The sequence below is a fragment of the Sorex fumeus genome, unplaced genomic scaffold, assembly GCF_029834395.1.
Source record: "Sorex fumeus unplaced genomic scaffold, SorFum_2.1 ptg000130l, whole genome shotgun sequence".
Classification (NCBI taxonomy): domain Eukaryota; kingdom Metazoa; phylum Chordata; class Mammalia; order Eulipotyphla; family Soricidae; genus Sorex; species Sorex fumeus.
The window spans coordinates 4,151,744-4,177,052 of record NW_026606187.1 but is presented as its reverse complement, the minus strand read 5'-3'; the positions used below and the strand labels follow the sequence as shown (position 1 = coordinate 4,177,052).

General features: G+C 46.9%; 1 protein-coding gene across 1 annotated transcript in view; it reads left to right on the top strand.

The window, feature by feature from the left end:
- DNAH3 (dynein axonemal heavy chain 3) overlaps nucleotides 1–25,309 on the top strand; it is a 213,943-nt gene that overhangs the window by 175,069 nt on the left and 13,565 nt on the right. The window contains exons 51-55 of the mRNA XM_056138888.1: nucleotides 4,631–4,829; nucleotides 9,853–11,994; nucleotides 15,083–15,308; nucleotides 20,572–20,816; nucleotides 23,763–23,879. Of these exons, the coding sequence (XP_055994863.1) occupies nucleotides 4,631–4,829; nucleotides 9,853–11,994; nucleotides 15,083–15,308; nucleotides 20,572–20,816; nucleotides 23,763–23,879 (2,929 nt within the window). The remainder of the gene's footprint in view (nucleotides 1–4,630; nucleotides 4,830–9,852; nucleotides 11,995–15,082; nucleotides 15,309–20,571; nucleotides 20,817–23,762; nucleotides 23,880–25,309) is intronic.

Below are 25,309 nucleotides of genomic sequence, written 5' to 3'. Positions count from 1 at the left end.
TATTTGTCCCGTCTGAAGCAGGACCCTCCATTCTCATGTTGGGGACAGTTTGACATGACGTGGTTTGTTTGGGTGTGGGGCCTGGGGGGGGGCGGGGCTCATCCAGCAGTTTTCAGCCCCACACACAGAAATTATGCCTGGTGGACTTGGGGAACCATATAGGATCCCAGCATCCAACTCAGGTCGGAAACATGCAAGGCACGCACCCACCCTGCTGCTTTGCTCTGGACCACGCGGTTCATTTACAGGGGAAGGATTGCTGTGATACAGTGAAGCAAAGACAACATTGCTGGAAGGTGTTTTAGGGGCTTGGATTTATTGCTGTTGTTTGGTGTGACACCATACCCAATGGTACTCAGACTACTCCTAGCTCAATGCTCAGGGGTCTCCCCCAGTAGGTTCCGGGAATCATGCTCTGTGGATCCAAGCCAGCTTCCCGCATGTAGAGCATACTTGTCGGGGCTTTGTGCCATCTCCAACATTACTAGGCATTTCTCCAAAAGCAAAATAACTGAAATAACCCATGAAAGCAAAATAACTGAAATAAACCATGATGCATGCTCATGTATGAAATCCCCACACATACTCAGGGGGAGAAGCAGGAAAAAAAAAAACCTTTATTTTGTTTGAAAATCACAATAAAGCCACAGGATCTAAATGGCAATAGATACTGCTTTGCCTATGACCCGATGCTCCCTGGGGAAGTTTCCCATCAGTCAGGGCTGTTTCCTTCTCCGGGCTGGGTGACCAACAACACTGCAGTGATTTGGGAACTGGGCCCTGCAGCTGAAACTGGGCTCTGGGACCTACCAGTTTTGCGACCTTGGCCAACTCCTTTTGCCTCCAAAGACCTTATTTTCTTTTTTCTTGTGTTCAGGAAGGAGGAGATTTGGTAATTGCAGGTTTCTTATTGCGGCAAGCTTTATTTTAAAATATTTTGGAGGACACCAGCGAGATAAGAGCACAGGGGGTAAGATGTTTGCCTTGCAAGTGGCTGATCCTCAGCATATGATGCCCCACACACACACCCTCCAGCAGTTTTCAGCCCCACACACAGAAATGATGCCTGGTGGACTTGGGGGACCATATAGGATCAGGAACTGCCAAGAACAAGCCCCGAGCACAGCCTATGTGAGCACCCCAAAAGCCAACGCCAAAAGAGACTAAGGGATTGAGATAGTGCAGAAATCAGGCACTTGACTGTGACATGGTCTGGTGTGATTCCCTGACACAGCATATAACCCCAAAGCAATCCTAAGGGGCACTCCTGACCACAGGGCCAGAAGTACTCTCTCAGTACTGTGGGGTGTGGCCCACAAACAAAACAACAACCAAAATGCTTGAGTGGGCAGAGGGCTAACTCCCTGCAAGAGAAGAGCCTCTAGGCCCCAGGCGTGATCCAGAGCACCGTTCTGGCCCTCTTAGCCCAGCTCGGCCCTCTTGAATCACTGCCCCATGGTTCCTGGCGATGCTGGCTCCAAGCTGCACCATAGCACAGACCCACACACAGGACCCTCCAGCCCACATGGCCAGGTTCAGTATGGCTGGGAGTGGTCCCAGGTCCCCTAGACCATGCATGGTAGAGATACAGGAGAACCGGAGAAGCATCACACAGGGCCAAGTACATGTTTTGCATGCAGAAGGCCTGGGCTTGATGCCCGGCCCCACAGGGTCCACTGAGCACTTCCGGGAATGCTCCCCCAGTACAGAGCAGGGAGCAGCCCCCAGGACTGCTGGGTTTCTAGGGCTGGAGAAATGGCATGAGAATTAGGGTGCTTGTCTCGCCTCAGCTGGCCTCAGTTCAGTCCCTTGGTACCACGTGGCCCCCCAAGCATGGCTCGAGTGACCCTTGAGCACAGAGCCAGGAAGAGACTCTGAGCACTTCCGAGTGTGGCCCCCCACAAATGAAGGTATGACTCACATGCCATTTAAAATTCCCTGTTTTGACTCAATGAGCTCCAGGGCAAAATACAATCATTTTCACACACTTTCCTCTAAGGAAACGTTTTAGGATCACTTTTAGCGGATAATTCATAACAAGCAATGCAAAATAAATTATTTAGTTCTGTTTCCGGGATAGGCTCTGGGGGTAAAGGTAAAGGTAAAGGCCCTCCCGTTGATCGTCGATTTGCTCGAGCGGGCCCAGTAACGTCTCCATTGGAGACTTTGTTGTTACTGTGTCTGGCATATCGAATACTCTTGGTAACTTGCCGGGCTCTCCGAGAGGGGCAGAGGAATTGAACTCGGGTCGGCCATGTTGGCCGCTTGTAAGGTGAACGCCCTACCGCTGTGCTATCACTCCAGCCTGGGGGTCAGGGTGGAAAAATTTAAAATATGTGGTGGGAAGGTATAATGGTGGTGGGATTGGTGCTGGAATACTGAATGTAATAAATTACTGCAAACAACTTTTTAAAAAGAAAATAAAATTTTAAAAAAAAATAAATTTCCCTATTTTGAATGATGCTATTCAGAGATTTACAATAGAGTCCCACGAAGTTGCCCGATCATCATCATTATCTGATTCTAGAATATGTTCGTCACCACAGAGGAAACCCCCCAGAGTCATTCCCTGTTCTCTCTCCCCAGCTCTCAGTCACTGACTTTCCACCTCTTTGACTTCTGCTTTTCTGTAGCTCTCATGCAAAGAGACTGGCATCACAGGTGGCACTTTGACTCTAGATTCCTTAACAGTACATGAAGTTTTCAACATTTACTCATGCTAGTGATTCACTTAGTACCTCGTTCAATTTGGTGAGCTAACACTCCACTGTATCAGTTTCATTCTTAAATGAACAATGGCCAGGTCTGGCTCGATAGATAGGACAGCAGGTAAGGTGCTTGTCGTGCAGTACAACCAACCCGGGTTCGATCCCTGCCATTAGGAGGGATACAAGAGCACTGTGCTGGGAGTAAACCCCAAGCTCACGTGACTGTCCCCTGCCCCCCAAAATGGCCAAGATAGACACTGTCTCCTTTTCCAGTTCCTAGCCCCAGTGCCCTGTCTCCATTCCTCACAGCTTGACTCTTTCCTTAAACTTTCACCTATGCCCAAGCTGGACCCTGTCTCCGACACGGATACCCTCCCCATCCCTGAACTACCTTCACTCCAGTCTCATGAGTTCCACCCATGCTGTCTTATTTTTCCCCTAAACATGCTCTAATCCCCTTCCATCTGTCACCCGCTAATCTTCATCCTTGACTAAGTACCTCAGCCCATCCTTAATGTGTGAGTGGCCACTGCATGGCATCTCTAGAGAATGTGTAGGCGCGACCTATTTCATGTAAATTCCAAAATATAGTAGTATAGAATTGCTTTATAAGTTTTATTAATGACAGGTGAGATGTTATTCCCATAATGAGATTCAAGTATGAAATCAAATTTAATGTGTATACTCTAGACTCCAGAGTAGACTCCACTCATTTACTTTTACATGTAAATGAGAATAGGCATGTCATTATATTGTATCAAATGGCTTTATTTTTCCTATGTATCACTGTATCACTGTTGTCCCATTGTTCATCGATTTGCTGGAGCGGGCGCCAGTAACGTCTCCATTTGTCCCGGCCCTGAGATTTTAGCATCCTCTCCTTACTCATCCTTCCCAACGCTGCTGTATTGGAGGCTCTCTCAGCATGAGGGAAATAAGACCCATTATTGTTACCGTTTTTGGCATATGGTATATGCCACGGGTAGCTTTCCAGGCTCTGCTGTGCGGGTGGGATACTCTTGGTAGCTTGCTGGGCTCTCTGAGATGTACATAGGTCAAAATCATATAGTGATTACCGTCCGGGTCTTTACTGATTTATTTTCTGATTATCTATTTGCCATTTCTAAAAGTGTTCTTGGAATACGCAATAGAAAGTAAATTTGTTGGGGCTGGAACTATAGCACAGCAGGTAGGGCATTTCCTTTGCACACGGCCAACCCAGGTTCGATTCCCAGCATCCCATATGGTCCCCCAAGCACCACCAGGAGTAATTCCTGAGTGCAGAGCCAGGAGTAAACCCTGAGCACTGAGCATTGCGGAGTGTGACCCACAAAGCAAAAAAAAAAAAAAAGTAAATTTGTTATGTGCCTAAGGGGGCAGGTTGGGATTGGAATGAAACTGAGAATATTGGTGGAGGGAAGGTCACACTGGTGGTGTTGAAACACTTAAATGCTCGAAATAACTGTATCATGAACAACTTTGTAAATCACAATGTTTTTAGTAAAAATTATTTATTTATTTATTTATTTTTGCTTTTTGGGTCATACCCGGTGATGCACAGGGATAACTCCCGGCTTTGCACTCAGGAATTACTCCAGGCTGTGCTTAGGAGACCATATGGGACGCTGGGAATCGAACCCGGGTCACCCGCATGCAAAGCAAATGCCCTATCCGCTGCACTATTGCTCCAGCCCCTAAAAATTAAATTTTTAAAAAAGCCTCCCCAGGAAGCTGGAGATGCCCCAGGGGGGCCAAACTCCTCCCAGCTGCTGGTCTGCAGTCAGTGCGCGGGGTGGGCAGCGTCTGTTAGTTGGGTGGGCAGGAAGCCCCTCTTCTGGCTTCTGGCTCTCGCTAGAGCTTTGCTTCACTCCCAGTGTCTGGGCTGGGGCCGCTGATCCCGCTTGTCCCTGTGCCACCCGCAGAATGAATGTGAGGGCGACCTGGCCGAGGCCATGCCCGCTCTGGAGGCAGCGCTCGCGGCGCTGGACACCCTAAACCCCGCAGACATCTCGCTGGTGAAGTCGATGCAGAACCCCCCGGGCCCCGTGAAGCTGGTCATGGAGAGCATCTGTGTCATGAAAGGGCTGAAGCCAGAGAGGAAGCCGGACCCCAGCGGCACTGGTAACCCCCTGCCCCCACCCCAGCCCCATCTACTGTGAACTTCAGGACAGAGGGAGCTCTTCACTGCCGCCCACCGCCCTCCCACCCCACCCCATCGCTCAGTATATCTCAGACAGAAGGAAGCACAGGGTGCTGTCCATCCAGGGGGCTCACGGCTTTCCTTACCATCCCTTCTCCGCCCATCTGTCAGAAGAGCAGAGGGACCAGAGTGTAGCCAAGACCTAGGCCTGCAAATCCCGACAGAACCAAGGTCACAGCGACCCAAGGACTGAGGGAGCAGATGGACCCAGACAGGTGCGGGTGACATGAAAGAGAGACAGCTACAGACAGAGAAAAAGACTGAGAAAGAAACACTTTTGCACACCCAGCACCCACGTGCGTGCGTGCGCACGGATAATGGTAAGATGGAGAGAAAGAGAATAGGAGAAAGAAATCAGGTTGGAAAAAAGAACAAGAAGGCAGAAAGAAAAGACACAGCAAGGGGATGAGAGAGAGCAGAGAGAGAGAGAGAGTCAGACAGACAGACAGACAGAGAGACAGAGAGAGACAGAGACACTCAGAGAGAGAGGCAGAGAGACAGAGACAGAAAGAGAAAGACAGAGACAGAGACAGAAAGAGAAAGACAGAAACAGAGACAGAGAGACGCAGGGAGACAGAGACAGAGGAAGAGACTCATGCATGTGATATCAGACACAGAAAGAAAGGTGAAAGACACAGACTAAAGGAGAAACAGAATTATGAAAACTAAGAGATGAAAGACCCTCAAGGGAAATGGAGATGGAGCATCACAGAGACTCCGAGACCCAAACATAGAAAAGCAGGGCTGGGAGGTAACTCAAGGATTGAGGGCACGTTCCCTGCAGGCTCGACGTCCTGACTTTGCTCCCCAGTCGTCCTGTAGGCCCTCCGCCCCCCACCCCAGCACCGCTGGAAGTGGCCCTCTGGCCCCCAGCACTGCTGGAAGTGACTCTCTGGCCTCCAGCACTGCCAAACCCCAGCAGCAGCACACTGCAGGGCCCTTGGATCAAACAGTCTCTTTGTGTGTGTTCAGGGGTGATTCTTGGCTCTGTGCTCAGGGGTCACTCCCCGAGTTGCTCAGGAAAGCTGATGGTACCAGGGATGGAACCAAGGTCAGCCTTAAGCCCCGGGCTGTCTCTCTGGCTGCTCTGAACCACCTTCCCAGTTGGCTGTATCTCTGGAAGTGGTTCCGGGTCTCCTAAACATTGGGAGGCACACCTTCCCCCAACCCCAAATAAACCTAGAGTGGGAGCGGAAAGAAATCAAAGAGATGAGTTTAGCGGGGGAGAAGGTGGAGGATAGCACAGAGAGAGAGGAAATCGAGAAGGGCCGGAAAAAGAGGGAAAGCAAAAGAGAGGTGAGGATGGAAAGTGGGGAGGAGCAGGGGGAGACAAGGACACAGACTTGGACCTGGGAGGCAAGAACAGGGAGGGGAGGGGAGGAGAGAATCTCTGAACTGATAGGACCTAGAACACTCAGGCCCCAGGAGAGGATGGAGGATTGATTTATCACCTGGAAGTCTGTCTGAGTTCCCTCTAGCTCTGCACACTTGAAACAAGAATATTTGAAATTGTAGCTTGGGTGGCTCCTTTGCCCCATCCGATTTTGCATGGGATTGCAACTGGGAGAGGCGGGGTCCCAGAGTGGCTCATGAATAATGTTTCAGGTCACCCCATTCCCAGCTACCTCACCAGGTAGTGCAGGTGGCTGAAGTGATATCGGGAGGGGGGAGGTAGCCCTGAGAAAAGAGTGCTCCCACCTCCCTGCTCAGGTCACCTCGGCCACCTGAGAAGTCCCTGGATGGATTGGGACTAGCCAAATCCACTAGAAGCACTGTACAGAGTGGACACACATCCCAGTGGCCTCTTGAGACAGCTGTCCCCCTGTGCCTGCGGTCCACTTGACCTCTAAGAGGCGGCACCAGACTAGGGCTGGAACAATGCAGGAAAAGAAAAGTGAGAAAGGGGGAGGGGAGGAGCGAGAGGAAGACACATTCAAGGGAGAACATGGGCTTCTCCAGGTGGGGAAAAGCCCAGAAGATACAGTTTAGTTTGAGATGTGGGCAGATCTCCAGGATGGAGACCGTAGCCGCATGTCTTGGTGGAGCTGGTTTTGTAGGAGGGTTTTCCCAGACTGCCCCTTCAGGGAATCTGTCACTAGAGTGTGGTCCAGAAGAGCCTTGGATTCTCCAGGTTCATCTTCAGAGTTTTACTATGACCTTCAGATTCTCTTGGCTTTTCTGGCAAGCTACCCGTGACATATTCGGTATGCCAAAAACAGTAACAACAAGTCTCACAATGGAGGTATTACTGGTGCCTGCTAGAGCACATTGATGAACAACGGAGGACAGTGCTACAGTGCTCCCTTTCTGGGTGGTACCTCAGTGTCTCTATCTGGGAGGTGATCTCCCAGGTGCTCAGTATTTGCATCTCAAAGAAATGTGACCTTCCTGCCTTCAGGCTTCCACTGGGATGTTCTGGAGAACAATGGGAACACCCTTGAAAGTTGAATATAACCTGTTTGGGTAACTGAGTCCTGTCTGTGCCATTTTATAGTGAACACTGGAGGCACAGCCTTGAGGGACAGGCAGACAATGACAGGTTTGATGCATGTTATAAAGAGAATAGTGGCTCTGGCAGCTGAGATTAAAAAAAAAAAAAGAGGCGGGAGAGATAGTGCAGTGGGTAGGGCGTTTGCCTTGCAAGAGTGGCCAACCCAGGTTCGATCTCCAGCATCCCATATGGTCCCCCAAGCACCACCAGGAGTAATTCCTGAGTACAGAGCCAGGAGTAACCCCTGTGCATCGCTGGGTGTGACCCAAAAAGCTAAAACATAAATAAATAAATACTGGGAGAAAGGGGATCAAGCTAATGAGGGAAATCAAAGCCCTTTAAGATGAAGCCAGGAGTCATACAGAGAACAGGGGTTTAAGGACTCGCCTTGTTCCAGACTGACCCAGGTTTGATCCCCAGCAATGCCTGTGATTCCCCCAGGAGCAAAGAATCACTAAACCCTGAGCACCACGGGGTATAAATAAAATATAAATAAATTTAAAATAAATCACGGTCCTCCCGTTGTTCATCGATTTGCTCGAGCGGGCCCAGTAAGTCTCCATCATGAGACTTGTTACTGTGTTTGGCATATCGAATACGTCACGGGTAGCTTGCCAGGCTCTGCCATGCGGGCGAAATACTCTCGGTAGCTTGCCGGGCTCTCCGAGAGGGGCGGAGGAATCGAACTCGGGTCGGCCATGTTGGCCGCTTGTAAGGCAAACGCCCTACCCGCTGTGCTATTGCTCCAGCCCTTAAAATTAATAAAATTTAAAATATAAATAAAATAAATAAAACAAATTTAATTTGATTGTTTAAATAAATGAGCCCCAAGGGCTGGGGAGATGGTTCAGTGAACTGGGGTGCATGCTGGAGCCTCACATTCAATCCTTGGCAACACATGGTCCCTCGAGCACCACCAGCAGAATACCAGAAGATTTGACTCCAGAGCCAAACTAAAGAAATAAATACAAAACATGAGCCTGCAGTCTGGTCCAGAGTCAACTAGGTGCTTGTCACAGCATAGGTGGATAGGCCACAGCAGAACTGAGGTCACCAAGGAGTTGAAAGAACTTCCCTGGGCCAGAGAGATAGTGCCAGCAGATCAGGCACTTGCCTTAGATGCAGCCAACCTGAGTTTGATCCCTGTCACCTCATCAGGTCCCCCAAGCACCACAAGGGGTGATCCCTGAGCATAGAGCCAGGAATAAGCACTGAGCACCACTGGGTGCTGCCCACACCAAAAAGAAAAAAAAATTTTTTTAATTAAATAAAAAGATCTTTTTTCGACTGAAGTCTAGGGGTCAAGAGAAGTGATAAGGGGGCTGAGGATAGTGAGATGCCCAGACTGTCAGTGAGGATTTCTAGTTTTTTTGTCTTTTGGGGGTTTTGTTTGTCTGTCTGTTTGTTTGTTTGTTTTTGCTGTTGGAGTCATGCCCAGATATGCTCAGGGGTTACTCCTGACTCTGTACTCAGGAATTACTCCTGGTGGCTTAGGGGACCATATGGGATGCTGGGAATTGAACTCGGGTAGGCCGCGTGCAAGGCGAATTCCCTACCCACTGTGCTATCACTCTGGTCCCTCGACTTCTAGTTTTAAATAATTAATTTGTAGTTTGTTGTTGGGGAGGTGTCATGTTGGACTATACTTGACAATGCTCAGTTCCCAGTCAGAAGTGACTGCTGGCATGGTTAAGGGGGCCATATGCCATGTCAGGGAGCAAACCAGGGCCTGAGTGGCTTCAAGCCAGGTAAGTTCTTGCCTCCTGCACTATCTTTCTGGCCCCAGTTTTTAAAACAGTTCATAGTAAGCTTGAGATGATGGTACAGAGATATCCTGTACTCCCTGAGCCCCATACCACCAAGACCCGCCCCCCATGAATGGTACTCGCTACCATAAGGCCCATTTCTTTGTTGTTTCATTTTCCACTTCTTTTCCCTGTGTCGTGGTTGTTGCATTGTCCCCGAATCATACACGTTAACTCTAGTGCTCACACACGCCTGATCGTGGTATGCCAGAGACTGCACACTCCGTGGCAGCAGAAAGGACCCCAGAGGGCAACCACACCAGGGCTGCACTCACCAGTCCAGGGGGGTGGTGCCCTGGATCTCACTCCGGCCTCATATCTGTAAGGCAAGTGCTTCACCACCAAGCCACCTACTTGGACTTAGAATGGTTCATTTGTTACAGTTCATCCTACACTAACTTGCCATCCTCACCCTGAGTCCCTAATTTGCATCAGTGCTCTCAACTTGATGTTGTACATCAAGTTTTGATAAATATAAGACGTACCTCCATCATGCAGCTATTTTCTCTGACCTCGAACCCTCTGCAGGTCAACCCTTTGATGGCCACCTGCCTTCCCAAGTCTAAGGAATAACTACTACAGAGCTTTGGATTTCCATTAGAATGTCTCAGTAACACAAAATTTCCCCCTATCTCTTCTTCCAAACAGGTAAAATGATAGAAGATTACTGGGGAGTATCCAAAAAGGTTCTTGGGGATCTGAAATTCTTGGAGAGTCTTAAGACGTATGACAAAGACAATATCCCCACACTGATCATGAAACGGATCCGGGAAAGGTTTATTGATCACCCAGATTTCCAGCCAAACGTCATTAAAAACGTGTCCTCGGCCTGCGAGGGTCTGTGCAAGTGGGTGCGGGCCATGGAGGTCTACGACCGAGTGGCCAAAGTGGTGGCTCCCAAGCGAGAGAGACTGAAAGAGGCAGAGGCCAAGCTGGACGTCCAGATGCAGAAACTGAACCTCAAGCGAGCCGAGCTGAAGCTGGTGGAAGACCGTCTGCAGGCCCTGAACAATGAGTTTGAAGGGATGAATGTCAAGAAAAAGAGCTTGGAGGAGAATATTGATATGTGCTCTCAGAAGATAGACAGGGCAGAGAAGCTCATCAGTGGTCTCGGGGGTGAGAAGGAGAGATGGACGGAAGCCGCCCGGCAGCTGGGGACCCGCTATGTTAATCTGACAGGAGATGTGCTCTTGTCCTCAGGGACTGTGGCTTACCTGGGGGCCTTTACAGTGGATTATAGGAGCCAATGCCAACAGCAGTGGTTGGAACAGTGTAAGAAGAAGGTCATCCCCGGCTCCAGCGACTTCAGTCTCAGTCACACATTAGGAGATCCCGTTAAAATCCGCGCCTGGCAGATTGCTGGGCTGCCTATCGACTCCTTCTCCATCGACAATGGCATCATTGTCACCAATTCCAGGCGCTGGGCTTTAATGATTGACCCTCAGGGCCAGGCCAATAAGTGGATCAAGAACATGGAGAAAACGAATAAGCTGTCTGTGATCAAGTTCTCTGATTCCAACTATGTGAGAGTGCTGGAAAACGCTCTGCAGCTCGGAACCCCTGTCTTAATAGAAAATGTTGGCGAGGAACTGGATGCCTTTATTGAGCCCATCCTGCTCAAGTCCACGTTCAAGCAGCAGGGAGTTGAGTACATGAGACTGGGTGAGAACATCGTCGAGTACAACCGGGAGTTCAAGCTGTACATCACGACCCGGTTGAGGAACCCCCATTACCTCCCTGAAGTTGCAGTGAAAGTCTGCCTCCTCAACTTCATGATCACCCCCTTGGGTCTCCAAGATCAACTGCTCGGCATCGTGGCCGCCAAGGAGAAGCCAGAGCTGGAGGAGAAGAAGAACAAGTTGATTGTGGAAAGTGCTAAGAACAAGCAGCAGCTGAAGGAAATTGAAGATAAGATCTTGGCAGTGCTCTCCTTGTCAGAGGGCAACATCCTGGAGGACGAGACGGCCATCAAAGTCCTGTCCTCCTCCAAGTTGCTGTCTGAGGAAATCTCCGAGAAGCAGAAGGTTGCTTCATTAACGGAAACAATGATAGACGAAACTCGGATGGGCTACAAGCCCGTGGCCACCCACTCCTCCACCATCTTCTTCTGTATCTCTGACCTGGCCAACATCGAGCCCATGTACCAGTACTCCCTGATGTGGTTCATAAACCTCTATGTGCAGTCCCTGGCCAATAGCGAAAAAAGTGACGAACTGGGGCAGCGCATCGAGTACATCATCGATCACTTCACCCTTAGCATCTACAACAACGTCTGTCGCTCTCTGTTTGAGAAGGACAAGTTGCTGTTCTCTCTCCTTCTGACCATTGGGATCTTGAAAGAGAAAAATATGGTGGACGAGGAAATCTGGTACTTCCTCTTAACTGGCGGTGTCGCCCTGGACAACCCCTACACCAACCCAGCTTCTGAGTGGCTGTCTGAGAAGTCGTGGGGGGAGATCGTGCGTGCTTCCACGTTGCCCCAGCTCGAGGGACTTATGGATCACTTAGAAAAGCACACCGATGAGTGGAAGCTCATCTATGACTCAGCCTCGCCCCATGAGGAGATTCTCCCTGGAAATTGGAAGTTTATTCAGGGGTTGGAGAAGATAGTGATCCTCCGCTGCCTGCGGCCCGACAAAGTTGTTCCAGCCATTCGGGAGTTCATTGCTGTGAACATGGGCAGCACATACGTCGAAGCCCCAACGTTTGATCTTCAGGGCTCCTACAACGACTCCAACTGTTGTGCACCACTGATCTTTGTGTTGTCTCCAGGGGCAGACCCGATGGCAGGTGAGGGCAGAGAATTGGGAGAAATGCCACGGCCATGTCGTGTGGAGGGATGACATTTGCATGCCTCTTTCAGTAATCTCAAACTCAGATGGCTTGGAAGGCTAAGCATTTAACTGGGAGCTGAGGTAACTGTAAATGTCTTTTCCCACCATCATGTCCCCCATGGGTGTGTCCACTGGTCACATGAGACTAGGGTGGTTAGGATGGTTAGGTTACTTGATTTTTTTTTAAAGAAGGTAGAAATTGCCCTTTTTTTCCTTTTGTTTTGTGTTTTTGCTTTTGGTTTTGTTTGTTTGTTTGGGGGTCACACCCAGTGATGGTCAGAGCTGACCCCTCGATCTGTGCTCAGGAGTCACTCCTGGCAGGTCAGGGGATCATATAGGATGCCAGGGATTCAACCCAGGTTGACTGTGAACAAGGCAAACATCCTACACACTTTACTATGGCTAAATTACCCATTTAAAAAATCGTGATAACGTCTTCAAATATTTTCCCTGAAAAGCTTATTACGGCTCATCTCCAGCTTGATTTAGCATGCTGGTTGCTATTTTATCACCTCTATATTATTTTCTGAAGTGTTTCTCAATCAGGCTTTTTTCTCTTGTCTTTTCATTTTTTAGCTAAAAAAAAAACCTTGGATAAATAAAGTATGTAATAAAGGAGGAAAAATTTAAACAGTGCAATAACATATTGAACAACGGTTCAGGAGCCAAAGAGATACTACATTGCAGGAGATACTTGCCTTGATGGCACTCCATGTTGTTCCTTAAGTCTGCCAGGAATCATCCCTGAGTACAGACCTAGAAGTAAGACTTGAACACAGTTGGGTGTGTTCCAAAAAACAAACCAAACACACACACCCGAAAGAAAAAAACCAAGCAAACATACTTCAGCCATTTTGCCCTTCCCAAGGGATGTTTGGCAAAGCAAGGAGACATTTTTGTCACAACTAGGAGTTTGTTGCCAGTGTTTAGTAGATAGAAGTCAAAGATGCTAAAAAATATATACTACAATAAAGATTACCCAGCCTATAATGTCAGCAGATCAGAGAAGCCCCAATCTGAGGTGAAAGATACATTTGCCCAGGAGTAATAACTATTAATAGTTTGTTTCTTCTGGAAATGGTTGTGCATTTGAGTGTATGAGTTATTAACAGGAATGGATTAGTTTTCTGTTTTGTCAAGGGACGTCTTGGCTTTAATTTTCTCTTTTTCTGAAAATAAAAAGAGCACTAGCAATACAAATAACATGTTCATGTCCTCCATCAATAGCCAAGAAGTTTGACAGATACCTTGAAACTCTACAACAAAAAATACAAGTCCTACCTCTTCAAGGAGGGGACTGAAGGGAACTGGGACCCGTTCCTTGTTTCTGTACAAGGAATCGATTCATGACCCTTTCCTAGCATGTCCCCACCAACCACTCCCCATTTTCTTTCTATGAAAGATTTATACAAGAGGTACTAGGGGGAAACAAGGAAGGGTGAAAAGAAGTGGGGGGAAGTTCAGAACACAATTTAGAAATGTTGTTATGGAGAATACAACCATCACATGTTCTGTACATCATAGGATATTTTTCAACATCCTTGGCCTCTGTCTACTAAACACTAGTAATAACCAGCAGTGTATGTAGGACATTCCTGCCCCTCTTTGCTAGAGGCTGGATCAGATTCAGCTTGGATAACGTCCCAGGAAACTTCACAGTATGGTGTGTCTCATAATCCCTCACATTAGGAGACACATAATATCTGGTTGCCTTTTCTTTTCTGATTAAGGATGATGAGTGGGCTCAGATATTGTGAGCCTCTGTGTCCCTTAGAAAGTTTCCATCAGCCTTTTACTGAATGTAACGTTTCTCAGTATTGGCTACACCTGGAGAATGTTAAGGAATGTCTGAGTGTGTGGCCAATAGTTGTAATCACTTATATTTAAATCTTTGGAGGTGAGATCAAGGCATTATGTTTGATAAAACATTTTTAAGTTCCGGTGTTGATTGTTAATCAGGATTAAAAAAAAAAAAGATCTAATGACTTTAGCCGCCATTTAAAGTCATTCCTTTCATTCTTTCAATCCTTCCATATCTACTGGGAGGGGCTCTTTTCTAGAGATTTTCCCTTTATTAACACTATGGTTTACTATGAATATGATTCACAAATGATAGGAAGAATAGAAGTTTGATTCATTGTCTTTGTTTTCTAGCTTTAAGAATAATGAAATGGTGTCTTAGTAACCCTCAACATTGCTTTAACAATAAGATTCTTTTTCAGTTCCATTGTGAAAGCATGCATTTCATATTTTGGATATCTCAATATGACTGTATTTTTCTGCACATTTTTCTGTTTGATGCCCAAATTATACAGTCTTTATCATATGGGAGCACCTTCGTACCTATATCATTTTCTCAAAATCCCAGTAGTTTTTTACAATATCCTGTATTTTTGTTTTATTTTGCTTGAGGGCCACATCTGGCAGTGCTCAGGCTTACTGTTGGCTCTGTGTTCAGGGATCATTCCCGGCTGGCTCCATGGACCACATGGGGTGCCAGGCTCAAACCCAAGTTGGCTGTGTACAGGACAGATACTCCATCTGCTATACTATCACTCTGGCCCTGATCTTACTTTGTGTTTCTTTGCATATACCGCATAGTTCATCTTGCCAGTCTTTCTCCAGAGGGACCACAATCTGAGTGCTATGGGTGTTCATTGTGGATTGCCGATCTTATTGTTCACAATTCTCTTTTGATTGTACCTATTCTTTAATGGAAACACTCTCCAGTTTTAGAAGTCTTTTTTTTCTTTTCCAAATCTACATACTTTTTTTTGGTATAATTCTGGATTTTATTGTACTATGTGTTCCTTCTTTGCAGGCTTTTAAGTGTTTTTCTTTCATAGTCCTTTTCCAGGGGTCATGTTAATTTTTTAGGGCTGCCAGAAGTCTAGAACTTCCTCAAAAATACGCATAATAATTCGCAGATGCCAACAAGCTTCTTACAGAGTCCAGAATTTTAATATAACCCTACCTTTGGGCTGTTACTGTTAAAATGGTACAAGCCAAACCTTGTCCAAAAATTCCTTTTTTCCCGTTGTCAGGCTTGCTGAAGTTTGCCGATGATCTTGGCATGGGAGGTTCCAGAATACAGACCATATCTCTTGGCCAAGGTCAAGGTCCTATTGCTGCCAAAATGATCAACACTGCCATCAAAGATGGGACCTGGGTGGTGCTACAGAATTGCCATCTGGCCACAAGTTGGATGCCTTCCCTGGAGAAGATCTGTGAGGAGGTGATTGTTCCTGAGAGCACCAATGTCAAATTCAGGTGAGATTCTGCCCCCTCCCTTCCCCCCCCCTTGCCCTCCCTGATCACTGCCTTAACTCTGGGCCTTAACCTCAAACTCCAGATATGGTCCTACTGGTGGTGGGGAATACAAAGATGTACCACATACAGCTTTTTCCTGAAGAAGTTCTCAATCTACAGAACACAGCCTATGAAGGAAGCATGCCAATATCATGCAATCCTTGTACTCATTTGAACAAGAATGATGGAGCACTGATAAGAGGGAGAGGGGGAAGTTGGGGGAGGGGAAGGAGGCTACATCTGGAAGACCAACACAAAAAGAATACATTAAGGGACTTTAAAAAGATGAATGGTAGTTTAGGTCAAAGAGAGTACAAGGGTAAGGTGTTTGCCTGGCATGCAGATGACTCAAGTTTGATCCCTGAAATGACACTTGGTCCCCCAAGCACCACTAGGTAAATCCAAAACTCAATCATGAATAAATTAATGAATAGATTAAAAGTAAATAAAATATAAAAAGGGATTTGTCAAGAAAGCCATTTCAGGCAGAAGAAACATGTGTTAAGGAAACCCTGAGAAGTTAGCATATCACTGGAGGGTATGCTGTAAGAAGATCTTGGGTGGGGGTGGGGGGAATGGGCAGGTGATATGTGTATCAGAATGTAAGTCATAAGTTTTAAAATATGGGGGACCTGAAAGGTAGTGCAGAGTTAGGGTGCTTGCCCTGCACTTAACTAATTTGGGTTAAATCACCAGCACCCAAGCCCTGCCAGGAGCGATTCCTGAGCACAGAGCCAGGAGTAAGCCCCAAGCACTGCTGTATGTGGTCCCCCCAAAAGTTCAAAATATGATTGTTTTTCAAAGGGGGGGGCTCCACAACAGCATTCAGCAACTTGGGGGACACTCCCAGAGAATGACCTGACTATGTGAGTTTGAGAAGCTGATGCTTGGGCCAAAATGAGATATTGATTACTGGGGGCCGTGAGGGCTTAGGGGGACACATGGTGCCAGAAACCAGGGTCTTCCTCCACAAATAAGGCATGCATCCAGTTCTTTGAGACATCTCCCAGGCTCCAGATATATATATATATATATATATATATTTTTGCTTTTTTGGTCACACCTGGTGACACTGGGGATATCTTAACCCCAGGAATATAAAATATCTTGATCCCTGGCACCACGTGGTCACCCCAGCACTGATCCAAGAGGCTAACCCCAGAATCACCAGGTTTACTCCACCATTGATAGCACAGCAGTAGGGCATTTGCTTTGGGCGCAGCGCCCCGGCCGAGCCTGGTTTGATTCCTACGCCCCTCTTGGAGAGCCCTGCAAGCTACCGAGAGCATCTTGCCCACATGGCAAAGCCTGGCAAGCTACCCGTGACATATTCAATATGCCAAACACAGTAACAACAAGTCTCACTCTTACTCCTGGCTCTGTACTCAGGAATCACTGGCAGTGCTTGGGGGACCATCTGGGATGCCAGGAATCAAACCCAGGTCAGCAGCATGGAAGGCAAACACCCTATCCACTGTACTATGGCTCTGACCCCCAGATATAATTTTTAAAGTATTGTTTACCTAAAAAAATATCCTATGTGTAAGCTAGGTACCTTGTTCTATCTTATATTTCTTGAGTGCCATAGAATTTTAATCAACATGGAAAACAACTATTTTTTGTCAGCTTTGAAGCTCAGCCAAATTAAGCCTCAGGTTTTGCATGAGATGAGCCAGACAGAAGTCAAAGCCCTTTGGCTCGCAAATAAATGTTCAGTGATTTTCTTATTCCAGGGCAATGATCAGTCAACTATGGCCTTTAGGTCAGATCCAACCTGCTTCTTTTTATTTCTCTAACTTATAAACTAAAAATATTTCTTACATTTTTAAATGACTAAAAAAATCCAAATAATGGCAGTATATCATGCTATGAAATTATGTGAATGTCACAGTTTAGTGCTTACTTACGAACATAAGTAAAGTTTTATTGAAATGCAGCCCTACTCATTCAGATATTGTCTCTGATTGCTTTTGTTTTAGAGGCATTTGTAACAGAGACCATATGGTTCGAAAAACCTCTAAAACATTTGTTTTTCAGTCTTTTGCAGAAAAAGTGTGTAGCCCCCTTCTGTCATAAAACTTGGTTTGTGTTTTCGTTTTAGTTATGTTTTCCTGGAAATAGATAAGTATTTGGGCTTATTTACAAAGCCATATTAGTCCAGAGATGATTTGTCTTCCTGCAAGACACATGCAGGGGTCAGAGAGATAGTACAGGGCTGAAGCACTTGCCTTGCTCGAGGCTGACACTGGGGATATCTTAACCCCAGGAATATAAAATATCTTGATCCCTGGCACCACGTGGTCACCCCAGCACTGATCCAAAAGGCTAACCCCAGAATCACCAGGTTTACTCCGCCATTGATAGCACAGCAGTAGGGCATTTGCTTTGGGCGCAGCGCCCCGGCCGAGCCTGGTTTGATTCCTACGCCCCTCTTGGAGAGCCCTGCAAGCTACCGAGAGCATCTTGCCCACATGGCAAAGCCTGGCAAGCTACCCGTGACATATTCAATATGCCAAACACAGTAACAACAAGTCTCACAATGGAGATGTTACTGTACCCGCTCGAGCAAATCAATGAACAACAGGAGGACAGTGCTACAGTGCATCAGAAAAAGAACACATGTCAGATACATGGAAAAGCTTAAAGGTGACTCTTCATTCATTCCACTAACGTTACTCGGTTGAAGATAGTGAATTGATTCATTGACTATCAGTGACACATTCAGTGAAGAAAAGGTTCGTCACGCTTACACTGAGAACCTTCTGTAATAACCGTAACCCCAGAGTCATAAACACAAGTACCTCCGGCAGTCAGACATGTAACAGAAATGAGTGAAGAGGATGGGCCAAGAAACATTCCACTTTCCACTGTGTGGTAGTCCTGGGCACGAGTAGAGAGTGGGGGGGACGGCGGTGAGCTGCAAGCATATGTCGGTTGGAGAAGAGATGCTACTCCAACACAATAGCTAAGTGCCAGCTTGCAGGAGTGCAGGTCCCTGGCATGAGATTGTCTAGTGGAGTGGGTGGTGTACACCCAGCTTTGCTCACCCAGCTGTGCTTTCTCCTGGCTCTGTGCTCACTCCTGGCAGGGGCTCAGGGGAACCATATGTAGTAATGGAACTCAAACGTGGGTTGACCACGTACAAGGCAAGTGTACAATCTCTCTGGCCCAAGATTGCCTAGTAATTTTAAAGATGGAAAGACGAAGTTTGAAAAGAAAGTCCAAGTTTCTAAAAGTTGCCAATTGCTTCAGTAATATGTTTCCCATTTATGTGGGTTTGTATGAAGTAAGCCAAGTACCACGGACCTGCAGGCTGATGTCAGGTACGAGTCCCCACTGTATGGCTTCTCTGTCCCTTTGAACCCACCACCTGGCCCACCACAGACTGGCTGTCCCGCCTCTTGTATGACTTTGGTGACTTTCCATTCCTAGTGTCTAGAAACACCCCCTCCTACACACACACACACACACACACACATACACACACACACACACACACACCCATACACAAAAGAAATAAAACATTTATAATATGTATTAAATCTCCCTGTCCCCCTTTTTATTTTATTTATTTATTTATTTGCCTTTTTTGGGTCATACCCAGCAATGCTCAGGGGTCACTCCTGGCTCTGCACCCAGGAATTTCTCCTGGCGGTGCTTGGGGGACCATATGGGATGCCGGGGATCAAACCTGGGTCTGCCATGTGCAAGGCAAACGCCCTACCCGCTGTGCTATTGCTGCGGCCCTGCCCTTTTATATTTTAAAGAGAAAAATCATCTTTTTGGTTTAAGGGGGAGTTAGGGGGATGGTTGGACTCATACCCAGAGGTTCTCAGGACTGATTCTTGGGGGACCTGCCATAATATTGATCTGGCCCTAAATCTTTTGTATTCTTAAGGCCCATCTCCAGTGTCATTTCCTTTCTGACTGAGGTAAGCAAATTCATTTTATAAAGGGCCAGAGAGTAAACATTTTTGAAACCTTATTTATAAAATCGGGCTTTTTGTTTGTTTGGTTTTGGGCCACCCCAGTGGTGCTCAGGGCTTCCTTCTGGGTCTATCAGGGATCACTCCTGGTGGTACACCAAGGACTATATGGGTTGCCCGGGATCTAAGCGGGGTACAGGGCAAACATCCTACCTACTGTACTGTTTCTCCCTCCCCCCTCCCCCCATCCCAGCCCCACTTTTTTTTTCTTTTTTTTTTTCCCCTTTATTTTATTTTATTTTTTTTAAAGTTGTAGATTTACATTTTTTTGTGCTTTGGTTTCAATTATACAATGATCAGATACCCATCCCTCCACCAGTGCCCATTTTCCACCACCATGGATAATATCCCTCCCACCCCCATCCCCCCATCCCCCCTGTCTCTGTGGCAGGGCAATCCCCTGTGTTCTCTCTCTCCTTTTGCATCCCAGCCCCACTTTAAAAACAAACAGTTCCCTGGCCATAGTTGGCAGACTTCTGCTCTCTCCAATATATCAAAACTTTCCCCCCTAGAGTCTTGATTTTCTAGATCTGTCTGTTTACTTGTGTTTTCCCTCCTGCCTAGCCATAGTTTCTTCTCCCAGTAGCATCTCTGTGAGTATCAGCATTCCGGAAACACTGTTTGCTCAGCTTGGCCGCTCCTGGAGTTCAATTATTCTAGTCTTTCAGTACCTGACTACAGTAGATGCTCAAGAAATCCATCATACGACTGTGCCCTGGTGCTCAAGACAGGACAGGACCTTGGGAGTCGGAGAGTCCCAAGTTCATGTCTTGTTGGACTGTTTCTATGTGGTCTGTCTTTGGAAAGCCCATCTGACCTCTACATGACTCTACTTTCTCCTGATAAAGGTGATAGTAAATCCTTGCACAAAGGGTGCTAATGAGGATGAAGTTGATGTAGGGACAGACTCTTAGCATGGGGCTTGACATCTAGTGACACTTCTAAAATAGTAGCTACTGATTTTTATTGGTTTTCAACATAGCACAGCGGGTAGGGCGTTCGCCTTACAAGCGGCCAACATGGCCGACCCGAGTTCGATTCCTCCGCCCCTCTCGGAGAGCCCGGCAAGCTACCGAGAGTATTCGATATGCCAGACACAGTAACAACAAAGTCTCCAATGGAGACGTTACTGGGCCCGCTTGAGCAAATCGACGATCAACGGGAGGGCCTTTACCTTTTACCTTTTTCAACATAACTTATCACACTGCTCTAATTAGGTGGGCCTTTTGTCCTTTCAGACTCTGGTTAACCAGCTATCCATCAGAGAAGTTTCCAGTGAGTATTCTCCAGAATGGGGTCAAGATGACCAATGAGCCCCCCAAAGGTCTTCGGGCCAACCTCTTGCGCTCCTACCTCAATGACCCTATCTCGGACCCAGCATTCTTTCTAAGCTGTAACAAGGCAGTGATGTGGCAAAAGCTCTTGTTCGGTCTTTGCTTCTTCCATGCTATCGTTCAAGAGAGGAGAAACTTTGGACCCCTAGGTAAGAGAGGACAGTGTATCTGGGTTATCTGGGGAGAACACACAGATGGCAGCAGACTGTGTGTCTTTGTTTCTATTTGGATAAGATCACCAATAAAACATGGTGTGGCTATGTTTCATGCACTATTTGGGCCATAGTATTACTAAATCTGATTTGTTGCTTATTCAAAATCAAAATTTCACTAAGTATCCTGAATTTTTATATGGTAAATCTGGCAGCTCTATAATAGGTCAATGTCAAGAGCAGAGACGATGCCCCAAGACCCCTAATTGCCATGTCAGAAGATTAGACTTTCTTTCTTTCTTTCTTTCTTTCTTTCTTTCTTTCTTTCTTTTATTGAATCACTGTGAGATAGTTACAAGCTTTCATGTTTGAGTTACAATCATACAGTGATCAAACACCCATCCCTCCACCAGTGCACATTCCCCACCACCAATGTCCCTAGTATACTCCCCCTTTCCCACCCTCCCCCGGCCTCTATGGCAGACAATTTCTCCCATACTCGTTCTCTACTTTGGGCATTCTGGCTTGCAATAAAATTACTGAGAGGTTATCACATTTGGTCCTTTATCTACTTTCAGCACGCATCTCCCATCCCGAACGATCCCTCCAACCATCATTGTCTTAGTGATCTCTTCTCTGTTCCAGCTGCCTTCTGCCCCGGCTCATGAGACAGGCTTCCAACTATGAGGCAATCTTCCTCCCCTTGTGTCTACTGTTCTTGGGTGTCTGTCTCATGTTATGTTATTTTATATGATTAGGGAACCTTTTCGTTTGACATAGATTTGCCTGTTGCAGGCACATCAACCAATTTCCAGGGAGTTGTCAGAAGGTATTTTATTTTAGGCAGCTTTCTGCATTCAATGTAACAATAAAGGAACCAGATCGACATGTGCCCTGCTTTTGCTTAAAAAAAAAAAAAAGGCAAGGCGATAACTTAAAGGGCTGGAGCACGTGCCTGGCATGCGCAGGACCAGGATTACCAGTTTAATCTGCAACCTTGAGTTTACCCCCCCTACCCCTACCCCGCCACAATGCACCCCCAACTCCACTGACTATAGCCCTGGTTACCTCTAGCCTTGCAGGCTCTGAGCATCAGAACTGTCAGGCTCACACCACTAGGCTGAGTCCACTAAGAGTGGCCTCTAGGTCCCCAGGAGCCTTTTTGGGGAGGCCCCCAAAGAAATGTCTTTATTAATATAACCTATTCCTTGTGAGTAATGTCTGGGTGACTCTTGGCTAGAACAGATCACCAGACTGCTAGAGACAGATTTCCTGTCATCATGAGTTTAAGGTGGGATTATCTTTTTTTCACCCACAAACTGTCTCTGATGAACAAATCCTCGCTATCTCTTTGGATTAGATAAGCAAAGCGACTGTCCTTTTCACAATGCTTTCTCAACCTCCTCTTCCTTTCCTGGATCTCCAAGCGGAGATTTCACATCCCCATCCTGCCCTGCCCCTTCCCTGGAAGGCTGTGCAGATGGGACAGCCATAGCCCACATTCTCCCACCAACGCCAGACCCCTAGAAACCTGCCAAAGTGCAAGTTGCCACAAATGCCCAGTTGTGTGTGTGTGTATGTGTGTATGTGTTAACCAGAGTGTGGATTTTATTCTTTTGTAACATTCTTCATTTGAATTGAGTGTTTAGGAGGAAACTAAACATCATACAGCGGGGTCAGTGGTAGAGAAAACGGCTAACATGTACGCACTGTCCAAACGTTAGGGTCACCTAGGCAGTGGGTTCACAGGCAGAACGTTTATGCCATACACTGACCCCCACCTGGGCTCCGACCTGGTTCCAACAGGTGAACACTGTTTCAGTTGACAGAGACGTTAGGGACGGTTAGCACTCTGAATTCAGTTCGTTCATGAAGAGCAGGGGCTGGGGTATTTCACAAAGCCGATCCACAGGCATCTCACAGACCTTGAACTATGTAGGCTACTCTCTCCTGGGTGCGATTTTGCTTGCGTTGCTACCCACTCTAATCTCTCCTACATACAACTTCTAAACGATTTGACCTAGGGGCATATCCCAACATTGGGATTTTTTGTTAGGGGAACACTTTTCCATCCATGAACACAGGTTTCACCTACCTGGTGTCCTGTTCACACATTTGGTGTCACTTGTTGGATCTACTGGGCATTTAAGGCAGGCCGGCCAGTTCTTGCATGAATAAGGAGAGGGGAATTCTTTTTTTTTTGGGGGGGGGAGGGGAATCACACCCAGCGATGCACAGGGGTTATTCTTGGCTCATGCACTCAGGAATTACTCCTGGAAGTGCTCGAGGGACTGTGTGGGATGCTGTAAATCAAACCCGAGTCGGCCACGTGAAAGGCAAACACCCTATTTACTGTACTATCGCTCCAGCCCCAAGAGGGGAATTCTCATAACTAACTTTCTTCCTTAGTACAACTCTCCAACTATGCCTTAGACATATGCATTGGTGATTTTGTTTTGGATTTAGGGGCCACACCTGGACAGCCAGGGCTTACTCCTAGTTCATTACTCAGGGATAACTCCTGGTAGTGCTCAGGGGCACATATGTGTTGCTGGGGATTTAACTGAGGTCAGTCACTTGCAAGGCAAGTGCCTGCCTGAGCCCTGTACTCCTCTCTCTGATCATTTAGTGTTAGTTTTTAGTTCTGTGCTTACCACAGTAGTCCAGCGAGAGTGAATTAATTCTTACTCCATAATCTCCAGGATGCTACCACCTTCCACAACAAATGGGAGACCCATAAGGAAATTGATTTTAGAATAGCTGTTTGTTCTGGCAGAGTGACTCCCCCTCCCACCAGGGCAGAAGATGTCAGGGCTAGTTGTTGGCGTGGTGTCTGATATCCATGGGGCTCCACAGTGGTGCTTAAATATTCCACCATCTTGGTCTCTGACTGGAAATCAAGAGTTATCAGCCCTGAAACCTGTAATTCTCTGCTTCGTGCAGGTTGGAATATTCCTTATGAATTCAACGAGTCTGATCTGCGGATCAGTATGCGGCAGATCCAAATGTTTCTGAATGACTACAAGGAAGTGCCCTTTGATGCTCTAACTTACCTGACAGGTATTTATGGGCGAAGCCCTCGTCGCTGTCGTGTGGCACACACATACACGCCCTACTCCACCCTCCTCACCTCTGCTCCCATTGACTCACTCATTCTTCCTACCACAAGCCTGAGCTCTTACTAATGAAGCTCACTGGGCTACTTTTTTTAAAAAGTAATAAAATTAATAAAAAAGATAAGATATGATTTCTGCCCTCCTAATGGCTGATAGTTTGCAAAGGGAGAAAAATGTAAGAAAATAGATGACAATCCAATGAGCAATAAATTCAGCGAAAGAAACATTTGTAAAGCAGAAAGGCAAGGCTATAGTGTATGGAGAATTTCCTGAAGGCAGAGACTGCAATTTGAGGGGTGTGTTGGAGTTTTACAAGTTGAAGAAGGAAGTGGAAAGTGGTGCACAGGGGAAGGAAAGAAGAAAGGGAGGTTGGGAAAGAGGAAGGGAGGGAGAGAGGGAGTGAGGGAGAGGGAGGGAGGGAGAGAGGGAGGGAGGGAGGGAGGGAGGGAGGGAGGGAGGGAGGGAGAAAGGGAGGGAGGGATAGAAGAAGGGAGGGAGGGAGGAAGGAAGGGAAGGAGGGAGGGAAAAAGGAAGGAGGGAAGGAGGAAGGAAGGAAGGAAGGAAGGAAGGAAGGAAGGAAGGAAGGAAGGGAGAGAGGAAGGAAGTAAAGGAAGGAAGGAAGGAAGGAAAGGAAGGAAGGAAGGAAGGAAGGAAGGAAGGAAGGAAGGAAGGAAGGGAAGGAGGGAGAGAGGAAGGAAGTAAAGGAAGGAAGGGATTTGTTTAGGTAGACTGAAGTCAAAACATTCTTTTTTAAAATGGGGTGTTTTGTTTTGGGGTTATACCCATCAGTGTTCATGTCTTAGTCCTAACTGCATGCTCAGGGATCACTTCTGATGGAACTTGGGAAACCATATGCTATATGGTGCCAGGGCGCAAACCAGTTTTGTCTACACCTTACTCCCTCTCTCTTTGTCCCAAAGGGATTGATTTGTTTATTGTCTATTTAGTGGTTTGGGGGCCACATCTGGCAGTGTTCAGAGCTTACTCCTGGCTCTGTGCTGTTGGGTCACTCCTGGTAGTGCTCAGGGGAGCATATGCAGTGCCAGGGACTAAACCAGGGAAGACAGAACATTCTTCATTTGGTACTTTCGGTTCTGTGGCAGGGATGAGGAATTTAGAAAAAATTTAAGGCACATACACCCTGAGCCCTATAGGAAACTGCGTTCTTGCTACAGAGAGCAGATTCCTAGATTGCTGTAAAGAAACATACCTTTCTACAAAACATGAAACCCAAAGCTTGCATGCGCATCTTCCGAAGGAAAGTGCACTTTCATTTGGGGACCTTTTTTGGTATCAACACGTTGACTTCGTTGGGGGAAAAGCACGCTTTCTTTGTACTACCGTTTTTATGTATCAACTATAAGGTTCAAATGA